This window comes from Brachycentrus maculatus, unplaced genomic scaffold (genome assembly GCF_059751285.1).
Source record: "Brachycentrus maculatus isolate JH-2025_06_01 unplaced genomic scaffold, ASM5975128v1 h1tg000637l, whole genome shotgun sequence".
Classification (NCBI taxonomy): domain Eukaryota; kingdom Metazoa; phylum Arthropoda; class Insecta; order Trichoptera; family Brachycentridae; genus Brachycentrus; species Brachycentrus maculatus.
This window is the reverse complement of record NW_028281373.1, coordinates 284,637-302,909: the sequence shown is the minus strand read 5'-3', so window position 1 is coordinate 302,909 and position 18,273 is coordinate 284,637. Positions and strand designations below refer to the sequence as shown.

Below are 18,273 nucleotides of genomic sequence, written 5' to 3'. Positions count from 1 at the left end.
CATAAAAATTAATGCAAACGTTCTTAGAAATTTCCCAGAAAAGCAATGTACGGTAGGTATTACTTTAATTATGACATTTTATTGGTGGATAGGTATTCGCGCTCCGATTCTACTATAAATGAAAAAAAAATCCTTCATATAAATCTCGGTTGGTATTTTTTCATTTGGGCGGATTTCCTCCTCCAGTCTTTTCGAGAGCTGTGGGATTTTAACACAAAAGGTTTCTCTTAAAATCTGACCCACATACCTGTGTATCATTTCCCGCCTTAAAATTCAGGCCATCATTCAACTTTAGTGACGACCTATTTTTGTAGCTGTTTATGCGTTTTTAGGCATTCTCCACAAATGCTAAGCGACATTTACAATTCGTAAGCTTTGTAGAAATAATCTAAAAGCTACGTGTCATATGCCACTCAAAAGTAAAATGTGGTAGAAATGTAACGTACGTATCTCTTTTACGAACATAGAAATAATTTTTCTATAATTCATGATACAATTTAAATTTTTGAAATACTTTCTCTTATTTTTCACATTCTCGGTAGGTTTCCTCACTTTGAGAATATTACAGCATTACGTGATTTTGTTCTTCTTTGATTCGTTATTTCACATATTATTATCTTTTTTTACATACTATACATAAGAGAAGACTGATTGAGTTATAACGAATGAAATTAATTAATGAGTGAAAAAAGATGCAACCGTGTTGAACAAAAAAAGAGCAATTGATGATAATCAAATGGGGCTGTGAGTTACGAGTAACATTTTCCTTATATTATGAAATTATTCCTTATATTAAAGCTATAAGTTATGTTTTTCTTATATTATGAAAGCATTATGTGTAAGTAAAGAGTATCAGTGCAAAATAGCTACCATATATGCTTATCGCCATACTCAGAAATGGAAAGCTACCATGTATGCTTATCGTCATTCTCAGAAATGGAAAGAAATATGTAAAATTCGTATTATGGCAACAGAAGGCTGCTTTTCAATTTCAGGAAAATTTAATACGTATCAGGTTTGTTTACAAAAAATATTTTCGCGAAGTTCAATAAAAATAAGAAAGACATTAGAAAATTGTATTAAATTTTCATTTAAACCATTCAAAATCAATATTGTATCTCTGTCGAAATCAAAAAAATATTCAATACGAGTACCTTAACTGAAGTAATAAATTTTCTTCTTTGAATTTTTTTACGAATTTAAGCCACAAAGAGCAAGTCTTCTATTGTAATATGTTATGAAGGTTTCAAGAATCTCAACAATGAACAGATTTACCATGAATACAATGAGCTATAAGTAGGTGTGTGAATTTATGTATGTGGGTATTGAGATTGGGTTTTCATGGAAAATATTAAGAGTAAATCCTCCTGCGTATGTATTGTAGAATTGTAAAAAATATTTCTAAATATACCTGGGAAACCTAAAGGTGCTTTGGAAGAAAAAGACAATTACGTTTTTATCAATCGCATCGTGTAAAACTACTTTTTTGTTTTTTTTTTTACATATATTTTTTCAACAATATTGCTAGGTAACCATTCAGCAATATTTTCGACATCACGTGCGAAAATGTGGCCCAGCGACCTTATATCTATCCATAGTAAATACATAAATAATCCTTGTTCAAATTATATATTTCCTTTTGTCGGTACAATATATAACCAACCAATTTATCAATTTATCAACTAAATATTTAAGCTAATACGCCAAATTTCAAACATTCGCCTTTTTATACACTTTTTGGAATGTATACTACATCATTTAAAATAAAGCATTTGGGACCTATTTTATTTTTCATGACATGACGCGTAGAAAGGTTAGAAATTCATATTATAGATTTTGTATTTCTATATATTTGTAGTTTATATTATACATATATGCTATTAAAATATTATTCGTGAGGTTATTTGAACCATTGTTGAAGTTATGGAACAAAGTTGTGAGAATTTAAGGTACCTCGATCAAACATAATTATAAAGCTTCATATCGCTATTCTGAGAAATATTAATAAATTAGATTTGTCGTTATTCGTAAAGTATGTTGAAAGTGAATTTATTACGTTGCGTTAATTAAATTAAATATTTTTAAGATTTAAATTAATATTAAAGATTTTCATTTAAGATATTTAATATTTAAGATATATCAGCAAAGACAAATTGTCGTATTCCCTTCTAAAAATAAAAACTTTCGTCTTTGTTGAGATATCTATACTATCTTCGTAACAAGCTGTCGAAGGTAAAATCCAGTATAAGTGTACCGAACAGAAAACGTTGTTAATAAAAGTAATTCGTTTAAAATTGTCTCTATTTATATAACGAAATATCACCACCCGAGATATAGCGGGATGATAAATTGGAACAATGAAGCGTCTGATGCAGCAGATGGTCGGAGCAGTTTATCTACAAATAAAGGTACCCACCTAAGGGGAGGATATTATCCCGGCTCTGAGCGTGGCAACAGAACGTATGTATTGTACGTGTTACGTACGAGTATACTCCTATACCTAATACCTAGGCTTTCACGTGTCGGGGAAATATTACCATTCTACGTGAATAGCTTCATGGCAACTATACCGTAAGTGGCATTCTTCTGCCCGCCTTAACAAACAATATATTACACACAGACGTGTGCGGTACCATTCGTATATCTACAAACGTTAAATCCTTATTAATTTGAACACTTTCAACGTTATTAGACTATTCGCTTGTTGTCAATATATATTCTTACACATCAAATAATGTATCCGTCTGTATTATCTTTTTTGCATAGAAGCGTGTCAAATTAAACCGTATTATAAAACTAAATTAACGAGAAATTCCTATATTATTATTATTTTTTAATATACTTAATTCACTTTGTAGGAGAGTACGAAAAGAAATTTGTTAAATATAAATACTCTATGTGAATCGTGTTACAAAATTAAATATCTTTCACTAGGGCAATTGCTATTGGTCGCGAGCAAGTCGCGAGCAGGTCGCGAGCAGGCCTCTAGCAGGTCTGAGATTTTCTAAATACTTTATTCGCTGAAATGGAACTACTCAGTTAAATATAACAATTTTGTTTGGCATTAGTAAGCGTTGTGATTAAAACCCTGTTGCGTCATTATTTTAAATTTAATACGATTACTTGATTGCTCCTCACTTTCTCAGACCTAAATCCAAAAATATCGATCTTAGATTTTTTTAAATCACTTGCGCTGTATAGAATCATATTTTTACTAATTTCAACTTTAAGTTGAGAATATAGATATTTCGTGGTGACAGCTAACGCAACAACGTTGGAGACCTTTGTAAGTCTGGATATGCTACCAATATTTCTCCCCTCCCAACTATTGCGAATAATTAATATACATATTTTAATTAGTACAATTTCCAATGCACATAACATATCAACTTGACTAAAAGCTCCAATTGACACCTGCGGTATTTAAACAATAGTGTGTAAAATAAGAAGTACTCTCATTTTTTTATTCTGGAGGAATAAAATTTTACTGTCATTTTTTGCCTTTCGTGAATATATTTTTTAAAATTGATTTTATGATATTTCTCGTCGTAAGATTATAATTCATACATCTAGTAATTATATTTTGGATAACGAAAACGAAACCATCGAATATATCATATGTGGGTTGCTGTACACTGTTTCAGTCAATACAGTTGGAGACCACGATCACCAAAAATTAAGGCTTTTTCTGGCCCCGGTAAAATAAATTAAACTTACCGAAATTGTTAATTAATACACATCAAATACAAATACTACTCAAATTCTACTTTTAGCTCGGCGTCTAGGGTTGTTTATTTGAAAATTATGCAACATTATATTACCAACGTTAGTTACATCTAGCGTGGTTGTTATTTCAGTAATTAAAAGCAATGTTTTTGTTCAAATTACTTGTTATTACAAGCTTATTATAAATTCTAATAAAATACGAGAGGCAATCCATTTACGCTATCCCAACATGTAAACATTCTATTCTATACTCGTAGGTCAAATCAAAATTTGCAAAACTTTATATTAATAATATTATTTTATATTAGATTTAAGAATTTTTGAGAAAAACTAAACTCTATCTACCTGGAGATCTGAGCTTAAGTGCAAATTTTATTCGAAGTGTTGCCAACCGAAAATCGGTAGAATCTTAATAAGCTAGAAAGAGAAATAAACGTGCTAGAAAGGGAAAGAATACGCCCACCGCTCCCACCGCAGCCGTCATCTCCGTACGTTATTCGTGTTCTTTGTTATTTGGCTTCGCTTTTCTTTGAATTGACGTGCTCTATACATTTAGAACCCAATGATAAGGAGATATTATTTCTTTGATATTTATTAATAAGTTCAGAATTGCCAATAAATAACAACAACAAAAAATTACATCTCAACAAAGATGAAGAATAATATGGATGTCTGGGCATTACAGGGCTTACGACCATCATAGGGTTGTTTAAGTGATCACTTTACACAAACAGGTACCTGAAGCAGAGCACTGATCACCTTTCGTTCATGTGTTAGCGATCAAGATAACACTGCGTTTATATGATGTAGTGCCTTATGCACCATCGGGTGTGAATAAGGGTTTGAAGAAGATTATATATATAAAAAAAAAATATATATATATATACATATATATATATATATATATATATATATATATATATATATATATATATATATATATATATATATATATATATATATATATATATATATATATATGTATATATATATATATATATATATATATATATATACATATATATATATATATATATATATATATATATATATATATATATATATATATATATATATATATATATATATATATATATATATATATATATATATATATATATATATATATATATATATATATATATATTTCTCAGAGTAGTTTCCTCCGTCCAAGCCATCCAAATATAAATACAATACTAGGGTGTATACAATGAGGAGTGATTTTTATTTGTATGCATTTAGTCCCCTACCCTTGTTAATAATGGTTATTTTCTCACCAGGTCCTCCCGCACCGAGCCCCCGGAGCTGGCGGGGCTGCTGCGGGCCACGGACGACATCATCGACAGCCTGGTGTGCCCCCCACCCCCGGTGGACCCCGCCCTCATCTCCGAGGACATGATCTCGGGGCTCATCGTACCGGCCCCCGGATGGAGTGAGTACTATTTTTTTGGTGACTTTTCCATGTAAACGAAAAACATTTGGGTTTAATGAAATGTGGAGGTCCTCACCAAAAGGTTTCCTTTGTTCTGTTTACTGTATTCTATCGAAATCTTAATTTAAGTTGCGACAAAACGTGACCAACCCTGTGTAACACCAATATGAAATAATTAAATACAACCAAAACGTTACAATTTTACAAGCTACAATTCCTGATTGCTTAAAATCATTTATAATGGAAATGTAACGTTTTGGTGAGGACCTCCACAAATACAGATGGGGCAGAATGACGGGCAATTTGAAAATAAATTTATTTCTGGACGGATTAATCGAAAAGTACAGTTGATTCGAGATAAAATGGGTCGAATTCGACCGTACTAAATAATGCTCGCGTGCAATATATATCTTTCAGATGTAGTATAAAAAGTGAAGTTATCGAAAATTGCTTTATTTAATTTAGTCAACAATGAAAATATGGAAAATAACTTTATTACATTCACTTAAAAATTAAATTATGAAAAACCACTTTATTTAATATTTTTCAATACGAGTACTTTCAATATGTGATAGAGAATATGCAACAGTTGTGGTAGAGTAGGGTTCGAACCTCGGGCTCCTCCTCGAAATCCCAAGGGAAAGGTTTCAACTCGAATCATTATCATAATAAATGTGAAATAAAAATTATATTTACTGAAAGCGGTGGTCCCCATTAAATATAATTTAACTGAATGCATAATTTATAACTTTTTTTAAATTCTAAAAATCAGACATGAAAGGATGATTGAACATTATAATTCATTAGTCTTACGTAATCCTCTTGAAATATTATTCTAAAAAGTGTGTTAAAATACTATAACCCCATTCTAATTTACCATGATTATAATCTAGTGTACTTTGTCCGCCTCCGTGGTCAGCACGCTTGGCTACCGTACTGGAGGTCCCGGGTTTCGAAGAAGGGGTTAAATAAATTAAATCGATTTTTCACTCTAATATTTATTCAATATTACCCTGGATTGGTACATGAAGCGGAGGGCTTCTTTCCTTCATGTGTTAACGATCAAGATAACACTGCATTTATATGATGCCGTGCCCTATGCACTGTTGGGTGCGGATAAGGGTTAGAAGAAAAAGTAGAAGGACTTTATATATTTTATAACAAATGCGTACTTTAAGTTTATATTAAGACACAACACAAGTCGCAATTTTTTTTATGTTTGTTGTTTTAATGTTTTTTTTTATATTCTCGCCGATTTTGGAAGATAATAAAATCTATGTATGACTTTAGTATGATTTTCATATTTCACATTCTCATACTAAAGTGAACTCGTAAATCCGTCTCGTATATAATATAATGAACTTCAAAAAGTTGGATTTGCGAAAAGCGGAATTGGGTGGCGTATTTATATATATATATACCGCTTCATGAGGCCTCGTCCTGGTGCTAAAATTTGAACATCCATCAAATTGACTTTGCGTTCCGCAATAATATTGGTTTTAAGTTTCGCTAGGGTCTGTGGTTCATTAGCATATACTCGATCTCTGTACTTTATGTAGTTCGTTGGACTAAATCCGGCGTTTGCGCAGGCCGATTTTAAATATCGAAATCGGCATATTATACGGTGAACAAAGGCCTTGCACATTATAGAGCTATTTTCTTTAAATATTTCGAGTGTGAAATATATTACGTAGGAGAAACTTGCTGAATCACTAATTTGAAAAACTTACTCGTACATATGAATGGTCCTATAAAACTATTTATTTTCGATCTTCACAAACAAATTAAACACACAGAGATACTCGTATATGTATTTGTGGCTGATAAAACACAAATTATAAAAAAAGCATTAATAATTACGCCAAATGCGGAAAAATATTGAATTTAAAAAGTTGTTATTTAAATCATTTTCGCCGTAGACAATAAAAATCTGAGGAATATATTATATTTTTGTCTCGATATTATTATGCTCGCCTCATTTAACTTTTTCAATAGTATGGAGCTCAATTTTTATATCCAAGCGTACACATTTTCGATCATTTAACAATTCTTTTTGTATGTGTATTATGAAATTTAAAAAATTTATTTAATAAAAACATTTATATGAAAGCAGGTACAAAGAAAATACTCATAAAATATTTATATGTAAAATTGATAATGATAAAAGATGTAGATGCTTTTTACTGGAATGCAACCAGAAAGAACTCCACTTTAAACATTTCTGAATAATCCATTACATCAATCATAAAGACTCATCGGCAAATTGTTAACATTAATCATTGATATTCAAGACTGAAAAGGTTTACCAATAACAACGAAACATTAAATTTGACATTACGTTCACAACTTTCTTTCGGAAATCGTTAGAGGTTTATTGAATAATGCTATTAGAAGAATATGTAATTGAGTAATCATGAAAAATGCATTTAGCTTTTAGATAGTACTTTTCGTGTTTATACATTTAGATAAATTATTACTCGCATTATTTCATTTGTAACTGAAACTCATTAAAAAAGTGCGCCAATCCGAGTCACTACCTTTCGTGTAAATGTGTGTGCGTCCTCACAGCGTCAGATATACAATACATACTCGTAGAATGTGAATTTACGCGCTTTCAAAACCTCAAATCAAATCCGTGTTCTGGGGCTAAAACGCACTGTCGAAACCATAAACGGCGGAAATTGAATTCTTTTAAAATACGGTACACAGGAATGCTTAGATAAAAGAACTTCATATATATGTATTCACCGAAGGAAAGTGTCAGTATTTAGTCATTTTATTTAGAGAAAAATAATTGCGTATATATACTCGTACTAAGGTAAATGAGTTTTTTATATGAAATAATAATCATCTTAATATTTTTATGGCAAGAAAACCTATCACCGATCTAAAAAATAACACTGTTTGTAAATTGAAGAAATTAAATGAAATTATTAATAGAACTATACGCAATTATTAAACGTTCAATAATATAATAAATATCATTAAGTTTTGTTGTATTAAAAAAAGAAACAACTTTAATTCTGATTTGGAAAATCTGCCGCCGCAAATAATCTATTTGATTCGTATCCGCAAAGATAAAATCTTTGTAAATTGAATTTTTATTCGTACGTTAATGATAAATCCACCGGCCCGGAACATCCTTCATTTTCAGCTGTCCTTTCAAAATTTTACCAACATCCTTTTAACAAGACATAATGGAGAAGTGGTTGAAACTTTGAACGCTTATTTAACCGTGTCATCGTTTCTGGAATAGTTAATCAGAAATCAATATCGAAAATGGTTTTAATTTTGCTCTTATTATTTTACTGATTTTAAACTTCTTGAACATATTTTTAACGAGCCGTATTTTTATGATATTTGTGAACAAATCTTTCGATTCAATACTATTTTCGTTTACAAAATGGCGTTTAAGACACGGTACCAACATACGATTCAAATATCAACGGTGAAATTAATGAAAAATCAATATAGAAATTATTTCATAAAATAAAGGTAGAATTTTTTTGTAAATTGCCTTATTAAATGTTTTTTGTACTCCTTTTCATTGATGATATATTATTTGATCTCAACGTGGGAATAGCGTATGTACCGTAAATACGCACAGATCCATATTATAATCATGTATTTCTACATTTATTTCAGGCAAGGAACTTTACTCTCCCGATGATGGTGGCGGGGGGTTGGGGGTGGACTCGGGAGTGGGGGGAGCGGGAAAGGTGACCTCCAGAACCAACTCTTTTGAAATAGAAAATTTGCTCAAGGTAACAACACAGTTCATTTCCTTTAACCCTCGGAAATTGCCTCGGTATTGAATATTATTATGATGCGCAAAAAAAGACCCTTGAATTAACTCTCAATACCTTTCTCGGGTAAAATGAGTTATCTATTGGTATTTCTCGGGAAACTAGAATGATTACATTCATTTTATAAAACCTTTCTTACGATATAGGAGATAGGTAACATTTATGTTTTTTTTCAAAACTTGCAATCTTACTTTTATTTTTTATTTTTATATTTGTAAATAATGGATGCATTTGAACGGTAGAAACACGGGACCTTTTTTCATTTCATCAAATCTAGTTTAATAAGTATTTATCAACATTTTTCAAAAAAAATCATGACGATGTCATCGTTAGACTGTCATGTTTTGCGCGTTTAATACATTTTTTAAATCCTTTAATCTACTCGTCAACGTACTTTTTTTAAGTGTATAAAATTTTGTTAGCAGTAAGTTTTGATAAGAAAGGGTCAATTTTGAGACCTCTAAGATTCCAAGGGCGCTCTTGCCACGCCGTGTCGTGTTGTGTCAAGAGTCACTTATCATGTCGTGTTGTGTCAAGAGTCCCACTTTTTGACGCTTCGGCCGCCATGGCAGAATGTAGAGTTGTCGCCAGTTAAGAATGCCAAACGCTCATAGGGTTACCGCTGTGAAAAAATACATGTCAGTTTATGAAAACATGACCGTTCATTTTGTTTTATGCATGCAGAAAGCAACATCGTTGCATAGAGAAATAAACGTATGTACATAATGAATATCTAAATGTGTAAATGTTTAGTATAAAAAGAAACATTAAAATAACATTTAAAACATATTTATATTACTCAATATATTTAGGGCATATTTTTACGTCGGTAATTAAATGAGTATTAACATTTAATGGTCGTCGGTAGTTCAATTTTAATGGTCAGCATGCTCGGCTACCGTTCTGGAGGTCCCGGGTTCGATTCCCAAGGGGGGTAAAATAAATATAAGTGATTTTGTGACTGTAATATTTATTTAATATTACCCTGGACTGGTACCTGAAGCTGAGGGCTGATCACCTTTCCTTCATGTGTAAACGATCAAGATAACACTGCGTTTAAATGACGCAGTGCCTTATGCACCATTGGGTGCGGATAAGGGTTTTATTATATTATAACATAAAATTATTACCTCCATCAACGCTTCACTTTTATTTTGAATATTTTTATTAACATTTAACACGACTTCCTTGGTTTGTCCAGAAAAGCTCTTCCCAACTTCGAAGCTTGAGACATGGTCACTATATACAAACAGACGTGCAGCCAATCGAAACGCGTGATTTTACTATACATTTACATGCTTGCATATAACACAAAACGATTTTTCAAATGTTAGTTTGGCAAAAAAGTAGACTGAATGCAGTAGAAATGCGATCTTTCAGAAGAATGTGCGAAAAAACGATGTATGATAGATGTTCGAATAGTGAAATAAGGAAGGAATGCAAAGCTGAGATAAGCATTATCGATAAAATTAAGAAAGGTTTGTTGAGATGGTTTGGACATGTAGAACGAATGAGTAAGGAAAGAATGATAAAACAAATTTACGAGGCGAATGTTATTGGAAAAAAAGGAGCAGAGGAAGACCGAGAAAAACTTGGCACCATCAAGTATGCCAAATACTTGAAAGTGGTCAGGTTAGGAGTCGAAACAATCGGGGGGTATGTATGAGGAGATCGGTTGTCCAAACTCAAAACACAGTAAGGGACATTTTTTTGTAAAACGTTTTTTTGCATTTTTGGACTAAGTAGATTCTACTTAGTCCAAAAATGCAAAAAAAATGTCCTTTACTGTGTTTTAAGTTTGGACAGCCAAGATGCATTAACATGGAAGAGGCGAAGAATGTTTGCAAGGACTGAGTGGTGTGGCGTTCTATTCTCTCTGCCTACCCCTGCGGGGAAGCGGTGTGATGGGTAGTTAGTTAGTTAGTTTAGTTTGGCATTATGTGGCGACCAGTATACCTGATGGAGCGGACCGTTTTCAGAGCGCGGAACAGGTGACCGGGTTCTGCCGCTCCCCCCAGGACACGCGGCGCGGCTCCCCCACGGGCTCCGTGGCGAGCGGCGCGGCGCTGACCCCCACCAGGCACCTCAGCGATGCGGAACGCCTCAGGAAAGTTATTCTAGAACTCCGCGACACGGAGAAAACATACGTTAAGGTAACTTCCCTTGCTACCCTTGGATACTCGCGGAAATTCACCACAGAAGCTCTAAAGCTTAGCAAAAAACAAATAAGGATCTTAACCAGGACCTTGACAGGACACTGCAGACTGAGGAAACACATGACAAAAATTTCACTTCATGACTCCTCAGTATGCAGATTTTGTATGGAGGAGAGCGAAACGCCAATCCACATTCTTTACAATTGTGACGCACTCGCTCACAAACGAAGTCACATCCTTGGAAGACCTCTACTGGACTCCAAGAAGGTGAAGCTCCTACCACCAAGACAGGTTGTGAGTTACATGACTCATGTAGGTCTTGGCAGTGAGCTGTAATACAGAGGGAAGTCACAATAGACCTAATATGGTCGCAGTGACAAAAGGGATGCAAGATCCCTTGACCCCAAAAAAAAAGCTTCCCTTGCTAGTTTTCTTCTTCTTCGTCTTCTTCGTCTTCTTCTTCTTCTTCTTCTTCTGCTTGGTGTAGGCCTTGTGGTCCGTTTTTAAGAGGGATTAGCCTCCTACAATGTCGATTCCCAGCTGACAGTCCATCTCTTTGATGGTCTGCCCGGGAGTCGTCTACCTTGGGGTTTGGCCGTGCAGTGCAATGTGAGGGAGTCTGAATGGTTCCATTCTCCTCGCATCTCTCATTTGAATTATTAAAATCGAGGCTATCCAAACCAAATACGATCCCGGGCCAATCCAAATAACTAAATATGTACATCGGAGGGCCGCAGAAACAAACCCTAATAAACAAGACCAAAAGCAAGGAAAAAAAAAGTTGGGTAGTTTACCTAGTAAACTGACAGAGCAATTGTTTCCATATGAATAAATAATTTCATAATTTTGAGTGCATCTAAATACTTGTTTACATATCTGGATTATCTCCGATTTGGAGTTATTTTATAAATTTTAGACATCTTAACATAGATGATGAAATGTATGGAAGTCTGGACTTACGACCGCCATAGGCTTGGTTAACTGATCACTTTACAAATTCTACCCATGATTGACATGAGAAGTGTGGTTGTCAATCATGGGTAGAATTGGTGAACGTTACACGTGTGTAAAAGTGATCACTTAACCAAGCCTACGACGGCTATATGCCCTGTGAATGCCCAGACTTCCATATTCTTCTTCATCTATTTTGAGATGTCAAAAATGTAATAAATATTTCATTCATTCATCTGAGATGCCATAAGAATTAAATAATGTTCTATGAAATAAAATTGTAAATGAAAAATTTCGTATTTGCGGTAAATCAACTAGATATCGTGCGCCGCATGAGCCTGTGGGTCTTGCTTTGGACAACCGTGATTTAACTGATGAACAATTTCTATCCATATCTCAACATAGATGAAGAAGTTATTAAGATGGGAATAAGGATGTTCGGGTATTTACCGAGCTTTAGACGAAAGAAGTTATAATATAAACGAGGATTTATAATTTGAACTCAAAGCATTCTCTTTTATTTTAAATTTATTTTGATCTAATGGACTGTTTTATTTTTCAGCACCTTAATAGCCTATTAGAAAATTACTTAGAACCTCTGAAGAGAGAAACGTTCTTATCTAACGCCGAAATCAATGCTCTTTTTGGAAATATACAAGAAATTGTCACGTTTCAAAGACAGTTTTTACAAAATATTGATGAGGCAATAGAATTGGAGCCTAGCTTCTACCAATTCGACCATTCTAGTCAATACAAGGTATTTATAGAACCGTTTATTCTAAACAGTGCTATTTTTTCTCTTGGTCAAGATATGAATGAATATTTTTTTTCCAGAATGTACTTTACTCAATTGCAAGCGCCTTCTTATATTATGTCAACCACTTCAAACTATACAGCTCTTTCTGCGCAAGCCACAGCAAGGCCCAAAAAGTGCTCCATCCAAGTAAGCATTTTTCTTTTTAGAAAAATTATTGATCTTATAGTTCACACCAATCATTTTATACATGTATTTATTTATAGCCAAACAATTTTTATTTAAGACAAACAGATCCAACTCCCCCTTTTAATCTCATAATTGATTCTTTCTCAATGTAAATTTAAAGCGATATTTTTACTGAATAAAATTTATTATTCCCTCTGCTCTATGATTCAGTTATCGTTTTTTCTATAGCAACAAAATCCGACCATCTTTTGTTTTGATATTTTCTTTTGAAACCAGATGAAGGAAACCAAGCGCTCCAAGAGTTCCTGGCAGCTCGGAACCCTCGCCAGCAACACTCCAGCACCCTGGAATCCTACCTCATCAAGCCTATCCAGCGAATCCTCAAATACCCGTTACTTCTGCAGCAGCTGAGAAATTTGACTGATCCCAGCTGTGATGAACATGCACACTTAATTGGTAATCCCAGAGCTTCAATGCTCCACTTCAAATTGAAGCAACTGTTCTACTTTTTGAGATCACTTGTATTATCGACACATTTTTTTTACAAGCATTATTCTTTCTTTTTGACTGAACACATTTTCGCTGAAAATTTGGTGAAATACATAAATGATATGAGAAATATGTGAAAAATTAAGTATTTGGTAAGTTTGCTCTTACCAAAAAAAAATCAATTGAAGGCTCTTAGAGTTTGGAGTATGATAGTAATCTTCCATTTGTATATTTTTTAATTTATATCACCCTGGTCTGGTACCCCAAGTCCAGGACTATCACCTTGCCCTTATACGTAATTAATGTTCAAGGAAAACTCGTTAATGTGATGCAGCGCCCTTTGCACCAAAGATAAGGGTTAGAAGAAGTAATAAGTTATTCTCTAAATATGTTCCCTTTAGGGTTGATTGTGATAAAAGTAATAGTTTAATGGTGAATTTTAGATGAGATAAACCAAAAATAGAATTTGAAATGGCACATCAGCTAGTAATTTTATTTTCTCGCCCAACTGCATAGGGTGTTTAAACTTTTTACTGAGCCCATATAAAAGTAGGATTTTTCAAAATACTTTATAGAATTATTATATTGAAATAATACTACTTCATTATTAATTTGCAGAAGCGCTCAAGGGAATGGAAAAGGTCGCTGAACATATCAACGAAATGCAACGAATTCACGAAGAATATGGGGCAATATTTGATCATCTATTTAGGCAACATCAAAAGTCTTGCAAGCAACCTATAGACTTAAGTCCAGGTAAAAATAATGGAAATAGTCATTATCCAATAGTTACAATAGCTACAGATTTTTACATAGATATTTTTATCAACTCTTTATTATATTATATATTTGGTACCAGAGCAACTTAAAGCATTTATCCTCCATACATTGACTGTTGGTGCCATTGTTGAGATACATATCTGTGACTGCCGAATCAACTAATGAAATTACTGAAAAACATATCTACCATGAGATAACTTCCCGACTCAAATTATACATTTGACTTTCTAGTTTGCCATATCGCTCACTCCTTTCAAGAACGTCATAAATCAAAAAACTTGATTTTTCAGGAGAACGTTTTTAAAGTTAAAAATATAACACAATGTAATAAAAATAAATATCAAGCCACTTATTGAATGTTTTAGTGTGCAACAGATCATTTTAAGTAAAACCTGAAGGTTTTTTCTCCATTTGAAAAATATTTAGTTTATTTAAAAAAATAATTAAACAATACCTTTTCTTTAAAATGCAAGAACATTTTCTGGCCTGTAGCGGGTAAATATTAAGTTAAAAATATGCCTCTTTTGCTAGAATATAGTACATTTTATGGGCATTCCGAAAACATGCACAACTGAAAAATCACGATTTTTGATTTATGACGTTCTTGAAAGGAGTGAGCGATATGTTATATTCAACAGTCAATATCATGCTATTTATAAATTATCTGAAATTATCTATTTTAGCAATTATATTTTATTTCAATAATTTATTATACTTGATTTTAGGAGATTTGCTGTATTATGGAGGTGTAGAATGGCTTAATATTTCTGATTTCCTTGGTAAAATTAAAAAAGGATTAGAATTACACGCTATGTGCTTCGTTTTTAAGTCAGCTGTTGTATTCCTGTGTAAAGAAAGACTGAGACAAAAGAAAAAACTAATGGTTTGTATTTTTTCTTACAAAATTAATAAACATTAATTTTATTGCAATATCTCTCCCGTCTTCCGACAATTGACTAATTTTTATCCAATAAAATTTCTCTAGGGAAATTAAAATTTGAATATGTACACATATAAATTAGTGTATTTAATTTTTTTTAAGTCTATTTCTTTAAGTTCTCTGAATTTATGTCATACTAAGCAAAACTAAGCTGGTTTTGGCAAAATTTTAAATTTAGTTTGACATCGTGGTATCATCATATCTCCCAAAAATTATCACAATTGCATTCCACCTCCTCTTTCTTAGAATAGATCTGAAATTTTGCATACCTATGTATTTTCGCTTAAATTATTGAAGGCCCGATCTTACAAATAAATTAGTTTTTTGTGGAGGAATTGTGAAATCTGGACATTAATTTTTATGAATCAATGTAAATAGAACCTTCAATTTTGTATGAGTGTTTTGAAAGATTTGAACACACCTATAATACTGTGATAAAAACAACAAAAAAACAAATTTTCCTCATACTTTAATGTTACTGGAAGAATAGTGTTTTCATGAATCGTGTAGATTGAAAGTTAATACATTTTTTTTTGTTTGCAGGGTGTTTCTTCTAAGAGCAACTCTAATGAGGTAGAAATAATAAGGTATCAAGTCCTCATTCCCGTAACTGAGGTGCAGGTTAGAGCTTCCTCTGCTAAAGATGTGGACAGTCATTTCCTTTGGGAGCTTATTCATCTCAGGTCACAACTGCAACGTAGATCTGAAAAAGTCTATGTTCTCTCAAATAGGTGAGTAATCGCCACTGTACAATCATGTTACCGACCATCCCTTCTGGGTGTAGCTGATATTATTTGTCTGGTTCTATCGCCCAGCTTGCGATTTCTGTTCCAAGCATGTAGTCTCGGAGCATTAGTATAGTTGTAATGAGTCCCGAGTGACAATGCTTTATTGTTGATAAATTTTTTTTTCTGTAGTACGGCCGACTTCCGCAATGCGTTCCTGAAGACTATTCGTCAGATTATCAGGGAGAGTGTTCGTAACATGTCCATTCCCTCCACCAAAGGGTTGACGGGAGCGATGGGCACTCTCGCCAGTATGGGAGTCATTTCGTCGCACAAGGACTCGCACCATTCCAGTCACACTCTGGACAGACCAAAACAGCAACAGGTGAACTCGCACTTTCTTACCATTACATTAAGGCTGTCTACTTACATTCCGTAGTGGAACTGAATTTTATTACATTATTAATTAAACACACGTTTGTTTAATGTTTTAAATACTTATTTATTTAAGCAAATCGTTAGTTATGTTAGTATAATAACCAGTTATAGAGGACTTTGTCTTCCGAATTTGAGATGTGTCCGTCTCTTCGTCAGAACACCCACTACACCCAGCATGCAAACAATAGAATATGCTACATCTATAACACTATTCACACACTCACACCCACACTTACATAATTTTTTCATGCGTTGTTAGTCTTTCCAATATCTACTGATGGGAGGCTAGACATTTTTTATATTATATCCAAAATAAGGTTGGATTAAAATTTAGATATATACACATCATATACCCAATTATAAACATCATAACTTTTAAAATTATGTGTTTTAAATTCGACTTTTTGATTTAAAAAAATAACACAGATTGCTTTGTTTATCAAAATGTTGACCAACACTGCTACATCGGCATTGGCGCAATTCCGTCTGATTTAATACTCAGCTGCCTCCAAAGTACCACAAAAATAATCTCAATGCTGATAAGTTTATAGGAGTCCCTAATGAATTGATAAAAAATAATGTTAATCTTTTTTACTATGATTATTTGAAGTTTTTTTGGTAGTGTCTGCTAGTTAACTGGACGATCAATGTGCCCAGCTTTTTTTCAACTAACCTTGCATGTAACTAACAGGTGCACGTAGCGCAAGGTTCTCACACACTGGGCAAGACCAAAAAATGCAAGCAGCCGGGTCAGAGGCACTCCGCCGGGAACATCGAGTGCGAGAGCCTGTCGAGAGGCAACTCCCAGGATGCTGAGGTTCCGGAAACCACCATTCAACCACTCTCCCACCAGGATAGCTTCAGAAGTCGCAGCAAAACTCTAGGAGATTCTGCCGGTATATTTTTTCCAGCTGATAAAATTGCCTCAAACTATTTATTATTATTATTATTTTTTTTATACACTTTTTTGTATCCTGGAGAAGGGTCTTGCAAGGATGACTGAAATGTTAGTTGTATAATATATTATTACATAGCAAACATGCCTAAAATTAACTTCGACTGAAAATCATAATTCATATTGAAGTTTTTTTAATTCATGTTCTTTTTATATATTTTACTATTTTTAAGTCTCAATAATGACATTAATTTTTCTGACTTGTAACACATTCAAATTAAAAATATTACTGTACTTTTCACAGTTCCAAAGTTTTGCTTAGTAATTGCTACTTACAGCATTAAGATAAAATTAAAAGTCAATTAAATAAAGTGAGCCATTTAGGACTATTAAACGATAAATTAAACATCTGTGTTTATAGTAAGAATACAAGTATTATGTTTTATAAAATAATAAACATATTAATCAAATCGACGATTCTATTGCAATGCAAAACAGCTGTTTCAAAAATTTGTTAAATTTGGTAGAATGAGTTGTGTTTTGATTTACCGTAAAGTGGGTATACTTTGCACCATGGGTGATACTTTGCACCACCTTCTGTAAAGAAATTGTAGAGCTGGTCATCTCTGATACATGTCATTTTTCATTCTACTTTCTATTGTTTCTGATAGATGGCACTTCAATCTACTTTTTAGTTTACAGAAGTAACAGTCGGTCGCTATTGCTTCAATGCGTTTTTCCTGTCCGAACGTAAAGAAAGTTTTCTGTCTGAAAATTGTGTCCGAAAAAATCCAGTGGAATCAGTATACTGAAACTAGTTACAACAAGTGAGTGGTCTCTAAATCGTAGGTAGGTAGGCCCTGCTTTTCTCAAATGCTGTATTTTTTAGTTACGTTGTCAAGTTTATGTAAAAATAATATTTTTTTAAGAACTGACTTGTATTGACCACATTTGGGGTAACATTGCACCAAGTGCAAAGTATCCACAAAAGG

The 18,273-nt window shown here is 33.1% G+C and overlaps 1 protein-coding gene across 1 annotated transcript in view; it reads left to right on the top strand.

Annotated features, from left to right (window-relative positions):
* The window catches only part of sif (guanine nucleotide exchange factor still life), a 140,891-nt gene that overhangs the window by 118,258 nt on the left and 4,360 nt on the right, over window positions 1-18,273 (top strand). Inside the window, exons 28-38 of the mRNA XM_088274160.1 lie at window positions 5,007-5,158; window positions 8,804-8,922; window positions 10,944-11,117; window positions 12,634-12,828; window positions 12,906-13,014; window positions 13,291-13,470; window positions 14,122-14,259; window positions 15,009-15,166; window positions 15,767-15,954; window positions 16,141-16,333; window positions 17,078-17,282. Coding sequence (XP_088130286.1) covers window positions 5,007-5,158; window positions 8,804-8,922; window positions 10,944-11,117; window positions 12,634-12,828; window positions 12,906-13,014; window positions 13,291-13,470; window positions 14,122-14,259; window positions 15,009-15,166; window positions 15,767-15,954; window positions 16,141-16,333; window positions 17,078-17,282 — 1,811 coding nt within the window. The remainder of the gene's footprint in view (window positions 1-5,006; window positions 5,159-8,803; window positions 8,923-10,943; window positions 11,118-12,633; window positions 12,829-12,905; window positions 13,015-13,290; window positions 13,471-14,121; window positions 14,260-15,008; window positions 15,167-15,766; window positions 15,955-16,140; window positions 16,334-17,077; window positions 17,283-18,273) is intronic.